This window comes from Lathyrus oleraceus, chromosome 3 (genome assembly GCF_024323335.1).
Source record: "Lathyrus oleraceus cultivar Zhongwan6 chromosome 3, CAAS_Psat_ZW6_1.0, whole genome shotgun sequence".
NCBI lineage: Eukaryota > Viridiplantae > Streptophyta > Magnoliopsida > Fabales > Fabaceae > Lathyrus > Lathyrus oleraceus.
The window spans coordinates 246117557-246132535 of record NC_066581.1 but is presented as its reverse complement, the minus strand read 5'-3'; the positions used below and the strand labels follow the sequence as shown (position 1 = coordinate 246132535).

At 29.2% G+C, this 14979-nt stretch overlaps 1 protein-coding gene across 1 annotated transcript; it reads left to right on the top strand.

Annotated features, from left to right (window-relative positions):
• Nucleotides 1-11080: 11080 nt before the first annotated feature.
• LOC127126651 (PHD finger protein ING2) lies at nucleotides 11081-13599 on the top strand. The gene is made up of 7 exons (XM_051055615.1): nucleotides 11081-11334; nucleotides 11440-11511; nucleotides 11612-11838; nucleotides 12355-12418; nucleotides 12811-13055; nucleotides 13152-13190; nucleotides 13298-13599. Exons 1-7 carry the CDS (start codon nucleotides 11289-11291, stop codon nucleotides 13403-13405), a joined length of 801 nt encoding a protein of 266 aa, XP_050911572.1. The 5' UTR covers nucleotides 11081-11288; the 3' UTR covers nucleotides 13406-13599.
• Nucleotides 13600-14979: the final 1380 nt, after the last annotated feature.

The window sequence follows — 14979 nt, the reverse complement described above, 5'->3', positions numbered from 1 at the left end:
TTTATTTATTTTTATTTTGTTAAAGTCATAATTAAAGTATTTATGGATTTTTTTTTGTGCATAGATCTAATTTTAATTATTGTTTATCTAATTTTAAAAGAGTTTTTGAAAGATGCGTAAATATTAACTTAATATTAAATTGAGAAAAATGTCATTTTATTATTAGAGAAGGAATCATTCTAAATATGTAGTGTCTTAGTGAAATATTGACTAGGACAATACAAAAATAGAGGCAATTGAAAATTATCACATCCTATCTCCACATGGGACTTTACCTTCGATTTATTAAAGACTTTTTTAAGATTTCTAAGTCATTAATCTGATTCCTCCTTAAGGACACATATTTTGTATTTGATGAACTTTGTCTTGATTCATTTAATAGGTTGAAAGATATGCTTCAGCTTGAATCACGTTATCTCTAAACTAGAGCATACCTTTCGAAATCATATGTGACGCTAGTAACTATGCAGTAGGTATTGTCTTGGGGCAGGAAAAAGATAAAAAAGACATCTCATCTACTATAGCATCGAATTATGAAATTCAAGCAAACTATGCCACCATAAAAAATGAATTGTTGGCAGTGGTATTTTCCATTGATAAATTTCGATCATACTTGGTGGAATAAAAAATAATCGTCTACACAAATCATGCAACCATCCAATATCTCTTGAGTAAGAAAGATGACAAGCCTAGGTTGATCCAATGGATATTACTCCTTCATGAATTTGATCTAGAAATTTGAGACAATGGAACTAAAAATGTGGTAGCCAATCATCTAAAGGATCCATGAAACAAAAAAAAAGGATGAGTTGCTCCTTGATGACTCTTTCGCAGACGATAAATTCTTTGTCTTACTCGAAATGTAAGCATTGTGGTATGGCTACTTCGTGAATTATCAATCACATGGAGTTTTACCCTCATATTTGAGATAAGGTCTTTCGTATGTTGTAATGTGACTAGACTTAGAAAAAATCATTATTTGTCATGGACTCAAAGAGTCCTTAGGTTCAAGAGAACAATCATTCATCATTTGTTACACTCTCTATTCTTTTTCTTTTTCTTTTTCTCTATACCATATTCTTTTATTTTTCTCTTTATTTTTTATGTTTTGTATTTTCTTCGCATTGTATTCATTTTTTGGGTTATGCTTTGGCCAATTTAGTTTTATTTCACTCTGACATCATTTTGAATTTTGATTTTTTTTCACACTTTGACTTATTCAACATACATATTTCAAATTTGTTTATAAATTTATTTGTAACGATTTTTTTCCTAATTCAAAAGACAATGGACAACATTTTTTTTCTATTAGGGTTCAGGGTTGTAACTTAAAAAAAACAACTTTTACATTATCCTCAAAAGGGTTACGGGGGATTGCTCGCTCATGTGTTGGCTTTATAGGTCAAATGATTTTTTCCAATAGAAACAATGTCTTGATCATTTCCTTGGTTTTCAAAAAAGTCAAACAAATCAACATAATTAATTAAAATAACATTAAAGCATGCATTGATGATTTCACATATTTTTTTAAGTAAACAATGGAAATCTCACACAATATCACAATTTTTCCTTTTGCAAATAAAGAATGGATGGTTTATCAATTTTTAAATTTCAATATACGTATACTTAATAAAATTTGTCATACTTGTATCTAAGAATTAACCAAGAGATTTGTTATAATACACAAAAATAGTCTTACATTGCTTGGTAATCAAGACTAAGGGTAGTTTATATACATCACCCACACTCCTCAAACAACGAGGCGCCTTTTCTAAACAAAATGTCGTGACAAATTCTCATACATAAAATGAAAATGTTGTGAAATGACTCAGACTTGAGGTTGACCAAAATATTGCTACTAGAAGGAGGGGTCTGGCCCACATGCTTGTATGGGAAACTGTTTGAGTACACAAAAATAATCTCATATTTCTTGGGAATCAAAGTTAAGGGTAGTTTATATAAAACACTCATAATCTTCAACTCAATGAGATACCTTTTCTAAAGGACAAATTTTTGACGAGTTCTCGCATCCAAAGCGGACAAGATCTCATAGTTGTAGTGGCACAAACTTGTGGTCGACCAAAACACGATTAATCTTAAAATCCAAATTTTGACAAAATTTTGTTAATACTTCATACAAGTTTGTTCAATCAAATATCTAAATCATACATCATGTTTTTAAGTAGTGATTTTAGACCATGTTAGGTAACATAGGTAGTTTATCAGTTTTAATTTAATCTAATCTTAGAAAGCATGTAAACTAAGCATGGAAACATGAAACATAAACTGAAAAAAAAGTAAATCAAAACATGAAATCCTAACTAAAAACATCAAATAAACAACAACAACACAAACATATAAAATTTCAAACATAAAAGACTTGAAAATAAATTATTGAAAAATTTAAAAGTAGCATGGTTTTTGGTGCGTATTCTCAGTCATTTTATTCTTCACTTCTTTCTTCTTCCATCACCTCCTCACCATATATGTCTCCATCTTCAATCTAATGGGCCTTCCCCTGATAGAATGATATGTACCTAGGCCAAACACATATCACATTAAAATTGTATGGATATGACACTTGATAAAAGTAAGGATTGGGTTGTTGCAGTTGCAACTAGTATAAAGACTTATTTAGTGATATCATTCATCTACTTTGTGCATCTAATATGTCTCAGGTTTATGATAAACATGGTCTTATTCCAAGGTCCATGGAGTCAAAATTGGTGGTTACAAATGTGTTTCTGGATGGCGAGATTGTGTGAATTTTGGATTTCTAATAGTATTTTTCAATATAAGAATCATTGATGTCATGTTTAATGAAGACTAATTTTGAGTGAGTCATATGCACCTAGAAGAGTTGAAATAAGTCCATCAAAAATATAAGAAAGGCGAGTGGTTAGTTTCTTGAGTGGATGATGTGCCATATTTCACTATATATGAGTCGAGCAATATCAACGATTCCATATTAAATAATGAACTATACTAGATTTTCCACATGATCATGATGCTTGGGTTATGGCTTATTATGATGAAATTGTTGATGATTAGTGCCACGCACACTTATGCTTCCAGTTTTAAGTCTTGCATGAGAAAACAAATTGGTATGTTGCTAGTGTTCATTTGATATAGCTGTCTCTATTACAGATATATCGAGCAATCTTGTCAAAATTCTAATTATGTTTTCATCAACGTACTTGAAATTTTATCAAACTCTTCATTTTTCTTCTCAAAGGGGTTTACTAAATAGACGCTGATTATTTTGTTATCGTGTTTAGCTTTCACGCCTTGAATCTGGAGTATCTTTCTAATGGCTCTTCCTTTGTAGGTATTATATTAACATGAATTCTTCTTATCAGGACAATGTTGTACTAGGCCTCAGGCTATGATATAATTTAATAAACTTTGTTATCTATTAAGGCACACTTGGTATCATATTTGTCGTTTGTAATCAATGTCATCTTCTTTTAATAATGATTTTACGATCTTTGATGATTAGGAATTTTTCTTCATGGAATTCACCATGGAATCTTCCCGAACAAGCACAGTTTGATCCTACTTCAATGTGGGATCACTTCTTGTGAGAATTTTCTTTTTGTGTTATTGATTTAGGTTTCATCGGAAATGAAAATGTACAAAGTTTAGGTAAAATCAAGATTACAATGTAATTGTTACTACTTTTCATTTCATTCAGAAATTATAGGTTCGTCCTTTTATGAAGTTTCAGACACATCCATTTTCACCCAGAGTTAAAGAAGTTTTTCACATTTTAGACTTAATTCTATTATGAAAATGATTTTTCACTTTTTATTACAAATTTGACCTAAAAATAAGCTTTTCAATTTTTGTATTCTCATATAACTTTTAAATGTAAATAATGGCCTACCAATCTCATTTAATATCATCACTCAATCCAATCATTATAAATTCAACAATTCGAACTAAAACATGGTTCAAACATTTTATCAAACACTTAGTTTGTAGGTTCGATAACTCAAATGCTAAACTTAGAAAGTACTAATAATAATTCAAAATTTGGGGGAAGAAGCATGGTCGGCCCTGTGGGGGTGCGAGGAGTGCTACCGCACAGGGCCTCCGATTTTTTAGGGCCTCGAATTTGATAGATAGGGTCAATATAAATATAATACTAACGAATATATATCACTAATTCCATTTTAATATATTATTATAGTTTAGCCGAGCGGCCACTATTTTATTTTGGTACTAATACAACCTGGTTCGATTCCTTATTCTTATATTTTATGTATATTTTTACTTTTATAAAAAAACGCCACCACATTGTTTTTAAATTTAATTTAATGTTGCAATTAATTTAATAAATATTTTCTTTTATTAATATATTGAAGCATATCCTATCCAGCAACCTATAATCTAAATAAATTATATTTAAATTTATTTAAAATTTAATATCGCAATTAATCTAATCAATTTTTTTTTATTAATATATTTTATAGATCTATGAAATTTTTTGAGATGTAAGTTTGGAAATATTTATATTTTTGTATCATTGTGAATCACTACATTAATAAATTTGAAATAGTAGTTGTGAGACTTTAAAAATTTATAATTTTATATTGTTGATTGTTTATTAAATAAAACACTTCATTATTAATATTGTGGAAATTGTTTAAAGAATTTTTTTCTTTTATTAAATGGTATGAATTTTTTTTATAAATTGAAGATGGTAAGAGAAGAAAACTGCGAATAACTAAACTTTGATAAATCAAATTTCTTACATAGTATTTTTTATTATTTTTGTCTCTATATATTTAATTTTATTTTCAATTAAATAAAATATATATTTTTTAATTTATTATGTTTTCATCTATTAAATATTTAATTTTAAAATAGAACAGGGCCTCCAAATTGATTGGGACGGTCCTAGGAAGAAGTATTACTAAATTCATGTCATATTACTTATATTCCTACCAGTTAATCCCAAACATGTTTATCTTTTTTAATTTGCAAAGAGTAGTTAGAAATAAAGTGGCATATATTTGCCTTGGATGAAAGATTGAGAGTTACTTTAAACCTAAATTAATCAATGTAGTGAGTGTGCAAGCTTGTTTTAATATGATTTGATTATTTGTTTTTAGTTTTTTTAAATTAAGTTCTCAATGCTCAAAATTTGCCTCATAGTGAAGTTTGTTTCAAGTTTGAAATGATTTTGAAAAAGAATTATGTGTTTTAATATAAAATATTATGCGAAAAATATGTTGGGTGAATTTTATGCTCACCGAGCATATTGTGCCTAGGGAAATGAAATGTTTTTCAGGTCAAATTTGGTGAACAAATTAAATTTTGCTCAGCAAGTTATAGACAATTTGTAATTTCAAATTTTGCACCAAAATTTTGCTTACTGTTATGAAAAAAATAAAATTGGAAGCGCTTAACATTTTTAAAATATGATTGAGTTTCCTTCCAACAAGCGCTCTTTTCATGTCATTAGCTTGAAATGTATTTTTCATGTAATTCAGGATGAATCAAAGCACATACTTGGGCCAAGTAGAGTGTTTGACCATTTTGGTTTTTGCACCATTTGTTTTTAAGTTGCCGCCTGAACTTTAATGTCTTGTCCTTTATCTGGGAAAGGGTTCTGTATAATTCAAAAGTTAGTTATTTGTTTATGTCATTTCATTTCCTTATATCAAACATAAGAAATACGACATCTTTGTTATGTATTTTTATTGGCATTTTCTCTCTCTCTCTCTCTCTTATATATATATATATATATATATATATATATATATATATATATATTCATTCTTGTAGTTTGCATGGATGATTGTCCAAAAATCATATGAACTTTTGGATCCTTCTAAATATCTATAATCATAAAGTAAATTGAGAAGGACGAGTTTTCGTATGTACTATTACACTCTCTACAACCTTAGTTGGTTGGTTGATGGTTTTGTTAGTGATTTGTCGTATTTATCCTTTTCTTTTATCTTGTATAGTTAATCTTTTCAACTACTGATAGGGGAATTAGGTTAATGGTTGGTCCTAAATCTACTGGAGTTTCTCCAATATTCATGCCTCCAATTAAGACTAGAAGTGTGAGAACCTTTGTTGGATCACAATACAACAAATGCCTTCATACAAGATAAATCCTTGTTCAAGATATATCTCTGTATGGATGAAGAAATCAAAGAACCTTTATTTAGTTTTAGTCAAACTCATTATTTGAGTCTTCAAACTGTTAATTTTTTTATATAACAACAAAATCATTAGAAACAAGTGAATTTAACAAATAAGTGCATTCACTTGCCATACCATCCATTTTGATTTGATTGTAATGTTCTTTCGGATTTGGGTGGGTGTTGGCGGTGAATGCAATAATTGGTTTTTCATTTATGTGATTTACTAGCTTTCATATTTGATGTTCTAAGTTCTTAGTAGAGGCCTCAAGTTTTTTTGTTAGCCACAAACATTTAGATACGCTATTTTAGAGTATCCTCTAGCTTCTTTTCAATTTGGTGCTGGCTCTGATAGCTATAAAATTGTTAAACTTTTTAAAGCTATTTCCTCATTGGAAATTGTTGTTGCCCCCCTAGTAAGAATTCTATCTTTGGTTGTTCATAAAACTGATCTCCTCATCATAAAGGGGACAATACCCAATTAGGTTGTCACCTGCACATAATTCAATTAAATAATTTTGTTTGGGCTTACCAGAATATTTTTTTATCTCTTTAAATTGTTATGCAAGTTTAAATGGTTTCTTTGACTATTCTTTCACGGTTTCTGCGAGAATTTTGTTTTTTGAAAAAATTTCAGCATTTCTATTCAGTTCATTACTCCTTTGGCTGATACATCAACTGTACTGACATTGACGTTCACTAAGTGTCATTCTTATAATGATAATAACTGCAACTTAAACACTTTTAGCCATTAACAATCCACCACTAGTGGTGCATAATAATAACTATGGTTGTTGTAAAAGTCCATTTTTGAATAAGTGGATCTGAATCAAGTCATCAAAATTGTGATTTGGGCACACCTCAACATTGACTTGCATCTTTCCCATGCTTCACATAGGAACCTAGTTTCACTTTGTGAAAGACGGTTATTGTTGTCTTTTCCCCAAAAATTATTTTTAGAGAAGAAACAAGTAAGAAACTTTGCTTCCAATAAATTCTAATTAGTCATGGTTTATGTAGTTTGATTAAGATACCAATCTTTTTCCTTTCATATGAGATAATGTGGAAATAAATTTAGAAACATAGTTCTTCAAATTTTTCCTTGGTCATAAGGGTTTTTGATGTCTCATATATTTTTGACAGATGGTTGTAGGGATCTTCATGGCCTAGTCCTGCAAAAAAGTTAAGATAAATTATTTGAAGTAAGCTTGTTTTAACTACCATATGCATTGTATTCCTCGAAAGCCTTCCCATGTGAGCTAATATTCTCGTGTTATTAAAGCATGTCATTTCAAAAGATGAAAAAAGTTTTAGCAAAATCTATGAAATGTTCAAAAAGCTACAAAATCAACATTATGTTTGCAGAAACACTAGAGAAAATACATACTTATGCTAAGTTCATGAAAGATATTGTTTCTAAGAAAAAGACCATATGAGATGGATCTTTGAGATTAAAATAGTAGTGTAGCATCATATTATAGAGGAAGGTACCAATAAAGTGCAAAGATTTAGGTAATATCATAATCCATTGTACCATTAGAGATATAACTTTCAAGAAAACTCTTATTTATTTAGTAACTATTGTATGTTTGATATCACTGTTTATTTACAAGAAACTCAGTATTGGGATACTAAGTGACACAATAATGACACTCCATTTTGGTGATCATTCTATTAAACACCCTTATGGTAATGTCCAATATGTTTTGATGAAGGTTGAAAAATTCATATTTCAGGAGGACTTTGTCATGTTAGATATGTTAAAAGATGACAACATTTTATTAATTATTGGTAGACCATTTTTATTAACACATAAATGTATGATTGATTTAGAAGATGGTACAATAACTCTTAAAGTATACAATGATGAAAACCACCATGAGTGAATGTTTGAATACTCTTGAAGAATATAAACTGTTTAAGATCCTCAAGCAATACCATGGTTAAATAGGTTGGTCCATAGAAGATTTGAAAGGCTTTATTTCTACTTTTTGCATGCATAATATTCTTATGGAAGATAACCATAAATAAGCATGACAATCACATTGAAGACTTAATCCAACTTTGAAAGAAGTGGTAAGAAAATAAGTTATGAAGCTATTAGATGCATACCTTATTAGGTGTTATAGTTGAAGAACAAACTGAAAATTGTTAATAAAAATAGTTTATGTACGATAGAAACAATCATTATTTTGATGCTTGTGAACCATGAAATTCAATGAATGTTTCCTAGATTAATTGAAACCTAAATCCTTAAATGCCTTCACGTATAATTTACATTGGTAGTGTCAGGATCTTATAGGATAAATTATAGGGAAGACTCCAAAGGGAACCATTTTTGCCATAATAAATTATAACTTCTCTAGCATTATCAAAGACTTAACACAAAACCATTTCCCTTTTTTCATTCATTGATTAGAAAATGAGCTAAATATTTTAAAATACGAAAAATCAAGGCTTAATATCCTTTTTTGTCCCATATCTTTTGGTTGGGGTTCATTTTGGTCCCTTAATTTTAAAAATGACCATTTTGATCCCTTGATTATTTAAACAGAGTCGTGTTTGTCTTTGACGTCAAAGACGTTAGTCAAAGTCAATGGAGGATGCTAGATGTCTCTTAGGTGGATTAGTATTTGATTATGTGAATAAGTAATGTTGAGTTGGAACACTTAGGGCTTAATTTAACTCAGGTGGATTAATATGGCTTAATTGACCTCATTTGTTCGAATTTTTCTTAGGGAAATGTTTCATTATCTCTGACGAATGAAGGCTAAGAACGAAGAGCTCAAAATGATTTAGAAGGTACGAATGAAGGCTGAGAACAAAGAAATGATGGTTGAGAACGAAGGAACGAAGGCTGAATCAAAAAAAGGAAGACATATTTACTGGTCAATCCAAAGTTTCACCTCTTTCAAACTTAGGGTTTAGTGGATTTTCAATTTACTCCCCTTTCTAATATATGGTTTACTTGGTTTTTAATTTACTGATTGTAATTTGTTTGATTTAATGTACAAAACTCGTTTTAGTTTATGTTCTTCCTATTATGGTTTTTGTTGGTTCTTATTCGAAATGTTAATTTATGTTATATGATTCTATTTTAGCCTTAGGAGTTTGTGTTGTAGTTATGTGATTGTATGATTTTTAGTGTATGGATTTTGTGGGGGTTTGTGAATTTGTGTTTGTGTTGTTTCTAAAATACAATATTTGTTGGTTCTGAATAATTAGTTTTCCTTTTAGGTAAAAAAAATGGATGAATTTGTTCATGTTTTTATCCACCATGGAGGTGATTTAATGTACAAAACTTGTTTTAGTTTACGTTCTTCTTATTATGGTTTTTGTTGGTTCTTATTTAAAAAGTTTTAAATTTTTCTAAGTGATTAAATATTCTGTGTATGAATTTATATATCAACAACTTTTTAATATATCATTTTATAAAAACAATCTAAAAATAATTAAATGACATATTAAAAAGACATAGTTGATAAATGATTATTTGTGATTTTCAAAAAAAAATATATTTTTTATAAATAATAGTTTGAGTAGTTTGAACTATAAGCTAATAATGTAATAATATTTTTAAATATGTATATTTATGTTTATGATCAAATACAAATCTAGCATAAAAATATACACATGTCTTAGCATGAAAAAATGTATATAAGGAATATTTGGTATTTTTGGTAGTAGTTTGTTTGTTAAAGTTTATATAGATTTTTTTTTTATACAATTTCAACTCACACATTCCATAAATTTGAATTTCATTTCGTTCATAAAAAACTTCATTCTCAATTTACACATTAAAAATCTTATAATTAATAAACATAAGTTTAAGTCTTTTTAACAAATTCTTTCACTCATCGTATTCTTGAGAGTCATTTGAAGGTTTTTAATTCTTATTTTTTGCACATTAATTTTGCCTCTTTAATCTTCATTTTTTTTTGTTAACATTTCCAATGTCTTTTTTCTTCATGATAAATATGTCTTTATCATCTTTCACTTCATCGTAATGTCAAGCAAAATAATCACATCTGTTTGTTTAGTATATCCCTGCGTAAATATACCAAAACATTATACAAAAATTACTAAGAGTGGACATCAAAAACACGAACAAATCATACCTTATATAGTGTGGAAATCCCCAACATTATTAACTATGGTTGCCCTTCTAAGTACAACAAAGTTTCCACAAAAATAGTTAGGACTCCCATTGCTTCTTCTAAAAAGATGAATAATCCCAGAATTCCAAAACGTTACACTCTTTTCCACCCATTCAAAAATCTTTTAGAAACAAATATGAATTTGATGACTTCATACTTTTACTTTGAATTAAGTTGCCTTAACGGATAGTTTAAACAATTTTTGTTTGGTATACAACTATGAATTGAGTTGTCTTAATAGATAGTTTAAACAATTTTTGTTTAGTATAAACCAAATATCCTCTGCGAATAACTTTAGAAATTAATCTCTCGAACGTTGTAAGACCGTTGTAAGACCATAATAAACGGCAAATTCTCCTAAATTAAATATTATTGCGTGTTTAAAGACGGTTGAAGGAGACTCCGTCATCTCAAATACTCTAGGATAATATGATATAATAACTATTAAAAGACCATTAAAATTTATATTTAAAAGAAGATACATTAACATGTTTATCATTAACAAGTCAATATATTTTTACTTTGTATTTATGGTTAAATTAATTACACTAATATATTCCTTCATTAAACAAACTATTTGTCTTTTTTTATTTATACAATTTTTTTGATAAATTATTTATACAATTTTTAATTATAAATAATACAATTTTTAATGTTTTAATATGCATGATTTGGTCAATTGAATGATTCATCTTGAGGTGAAAGGTGAATGAAATTAGTGTGTGAACTTAGTTCCTAAGTTAAATACATTCCTAATTGGTATCCACAACAACAGAAATCCCCGCCTTATCAACGGTAATTTTATTTTCTTTAAAACAACATAAATATTCCATGCTCATACGACAGCGTTTTAACTCTTCTTCGTCTACCTCGTATCTGAACCTGCAAACACTCTTCTAGGGCTCGCAATCCCAATCCCAATCCCAATCGCAAACCCTAACTTTTCTTCTATTGCGTTCATCATCCCATCAAAATGGCAATTGCACGCACTGGAGTCTACGTCGACGACTATTTGGAGTGTAAGCATCTTTTATTTTCCCTTTTTTTCTCTCCATTCTAACCCTAATTTTACCCCCATTTTTCAACGAATTTCTTCAATTTTGTCAAAATTTTATATTCCGCAGACGCTAACACGTTGCCCGCTGAGCTTCAGAGACTGCTTAACACCGTTCGGGAACTCGATGAACGATCCCAATGTAAATTCCTACTAAAAAAACTTTCCGTTTTTTTTGCTCTTCATTAATAGCTTTTTTGATCATTTTATGTTGTTCTTGTGGTTTTGTTGTGTGATTGAAGCTATGATAAATCAGACTAGGCAGCAGACAAAGTACTGTATGGGGTTCTCATCTCATGGCTCTAAGAAGGGTAATCATAATCATAATTATAGTTATAATAATAATTACGCCAACGGCGACGATGATGCTTCTATTGAGAAACTGCTAAAAGAAATTGAGGCAAACCAGGATAGTGCTTTGAGTCTCTGCACTGAGAAGGTTTTGCTGGCACAGCAAGCATATGAACTGGTTAGCTTTTTTTCTTTATTCAGTTGTATTTTTTCAATAGCTTTTATGACTTGGACAAGAGGGTTAACTTGTATTACGCGGGAATTATTGTTGCAACAAAATAATACCTAAAGAGTAGCGGAATGTCTTAATGGTAATGTGATTAACTTGTTATCAAAATAAGCACTGAGCATATCTTATAGATTATAATATGTAATCAGAGATTCAGAAACTGTTATACTTATGTTTCGATGAGATGATATCATATAACTATATTGTTTTGCGATTCTTCTTAGAAGTTAGAACATTCTCACTCATCTTTTTTATGTTTTGTCTCAATTTACATTATACGACTGAAGATAATTGGGAATATGGTTCTATGTTCTTATCATCTACCCATGCATAATGTAGAAAAAATTGCTTTAAGTTGTTTCAGAGTCATGTAAATTTTTGCATTTTATATCTGGTTATATATTGCATACAAGGAAGATTGTACAACTTAAGTTTCAAGTTTCAATCTTCTTGTATTTGCTTCAGATAGATAGCCATGTAAAACGACTTGATGAGGATTTAAACAACTTCGCTGAAGATTTAAAGCAAGGTAAAATAACCATTTGATTTGCATTCTGATTTATTGTGTCATTAATCACAAATTATATTTTCAAAATCAACCTATAAAACTAGTATGATCTCCAATTCTTACTGATTTTTTCGTTTACCTCAAATTTATACTGGGGAAGTACATCATTTGGGGTTTCTTGACCTGTATAAAGAAACATGTAATGTAATACACTAGAAAGAAAGAGGAAGAAGAGCAAAAAAGGAATATTGTTTTGGAATTTACGAGTTTTGTTTTTTCGTCTCCCCCCTCCCCTGGAATTTCCTTTTTTTCTATAATCTACATTGTTATCGAATTTTCTCTCTCTACATTTTCAGTTTTTATATTTCTTTTTTTCTTTTTTTCTTTTTTTCTTTCACATTTGATTTTATCAGAGGGGAAAATACCGCCAGATGAGCCAGCCATTCTCCCTCCACTGCCTATTGTCCCTAAACCTGAAAAACGCAGGCACGGATATGGTACACCTCAATCAAAGAGACTTGATTACAGGGAAAGAGACTGGGATAGAGACTTTGAGCTAATGCCTCCACCAGGAGGCCATAAGAAGGATTATGCGACCCCTATGGATGTCGATCAACCCATTGATCCCAATGAACCTACATACTGTGTTTGTCATCAGGTTATGATATATATGTTGTTAATAATATGTCTTATAGTTCCGTAGTATCTTTTGTTTTTGCTTCAACTGAGTCAGTTGAGTTATCTTTTACTTCAGGTGTCTTTTGGAGACATGATTGCTTGTGACAATGAAAATGTGAGTTCACTGTTCTTTGCTCTCTCTCTTGTGCTGATTCTGTTTCATGTCTTTCTTTTATTCTCTCTTTGATTATTGTGACCGAGTTTTCTTGTTATTCTTGATAGTGCCGAGGAGGTGAATGGTTCCACTATTCATGTGTTGGCCTTACCCAAGAAACAAGGTTCAAGGGAAAGTGGTATTGTCCAACTTGCAGATTACAACCACACTGTTAATGATAAATCTTTGCCCCAGTTGAACTAAATTCCTTGTTTGAAAATATTTTTGTTTCTTTTTAGTGAACGCATAGTTTTAGGTTGTGTTATGATCAATTAATGGGGTAAAACTTTGATGCAAATCCTTTATAACTCTTTCTCCCCGACCAGAAAATACTGTGGGATTTGAATGATTTGCCTTCTATTTTGCTTCACTTTTTTGTGTCTTTGGAAATGAGTCTTACCACGTTCACTCTGTGGTGATAGTGCTGACATATAATTGTCACAGGCAACTTTTTGGTACTAATAATTTATATTTTCAAAGTAAAATAGTACAACATAAAATATAATGTTTGAGGAATGTTAAAAATTTATCCCAAATTATTTATTATTGATAAAAGAAATGGATATCAATAATGCTAATTAAAAATTAAAATAAATGAGGTTTGGACTGATTAAGAATAATTTATATTTGATTGTTTATAATTGAATTATTATTTGTATATAAAAAAATCAGATTATAGTCTATTAAGACAAGTTTTTAAAGGGAAACTATAAATGTGTGGATTTACCCCTATTTAGTAATAAACGTGTTCCATAAACTATTATAATAAAACAAATCGCTTACATTTTTAGTTTTTTGATAACAAGGATAATATATAAATAAATAAATAACTCATACAACTACAAACTACTGAGTATTGGAAGTGTTTAAATTCGAGAAAAAAAGCTACAACCAACAATAACTAAAACAAATCGCTTACATTTTTGTTACTTTTAATGTTAAATTTGGCCTTCCCTATTCATGATTGCTTCAACTCATTGAGCTTAATTGTATTACAGTTTTCCCTTTTAAATGTTCCTAACAGAGTCAAAGTATCAAAGTAGTTTTTTCTTTTTTTTAAATTATAGTCTACATACACTTGCCGTATATCATTATTGTTCTATTGTTTTTATAATTTTAAGTTAGGGGTTTGAAAAAATTATTGTTTGCTCAAACACAATGACAATAAACTTTAATAATTTCCAAAGATAAACATGTGTTGGGATTAGGTTTAATAATACTTCACTAATAAATTCTCTTGATTGACTTAAGACTTGCATAATTTCTATTGTACATTGACATGTCGCTTAATGCACGTTTTTGTTTCAATTTTTTACTGTCTAGCTATTTTTTTAAAATATACAAATATAAGTATATATCAATGTACCTTAGTTTCAATTTTTTTTTTATTTGCATAAAACATCCCCCCAATTCAATGGACGGAAGTCTATTCAATGAGCGAAAGTGTCTTAGTGTTTAGAGGCTCCACCTATTACTTTGGTTATAAATGAATTAAATTTTAATTATAAAATTAAGGATAATGTTAATTTGTGCTCTAATAACACATGTTAAAAACTAATTGTAGAATTTTTTTCTTAGAATTTATGGATTGTCTTTATCGAAATTTTATAATTAATTTTTTATTACTTTTTTCAATACAAATTTTCTATTTAATTTCTTAACTAATGCTCTTGAGGGCACAAGTTAGTATTGTCCTATAATTAAGATAATATATAAATTTTAATTAATTTAAGTTTATTATAATTATTTA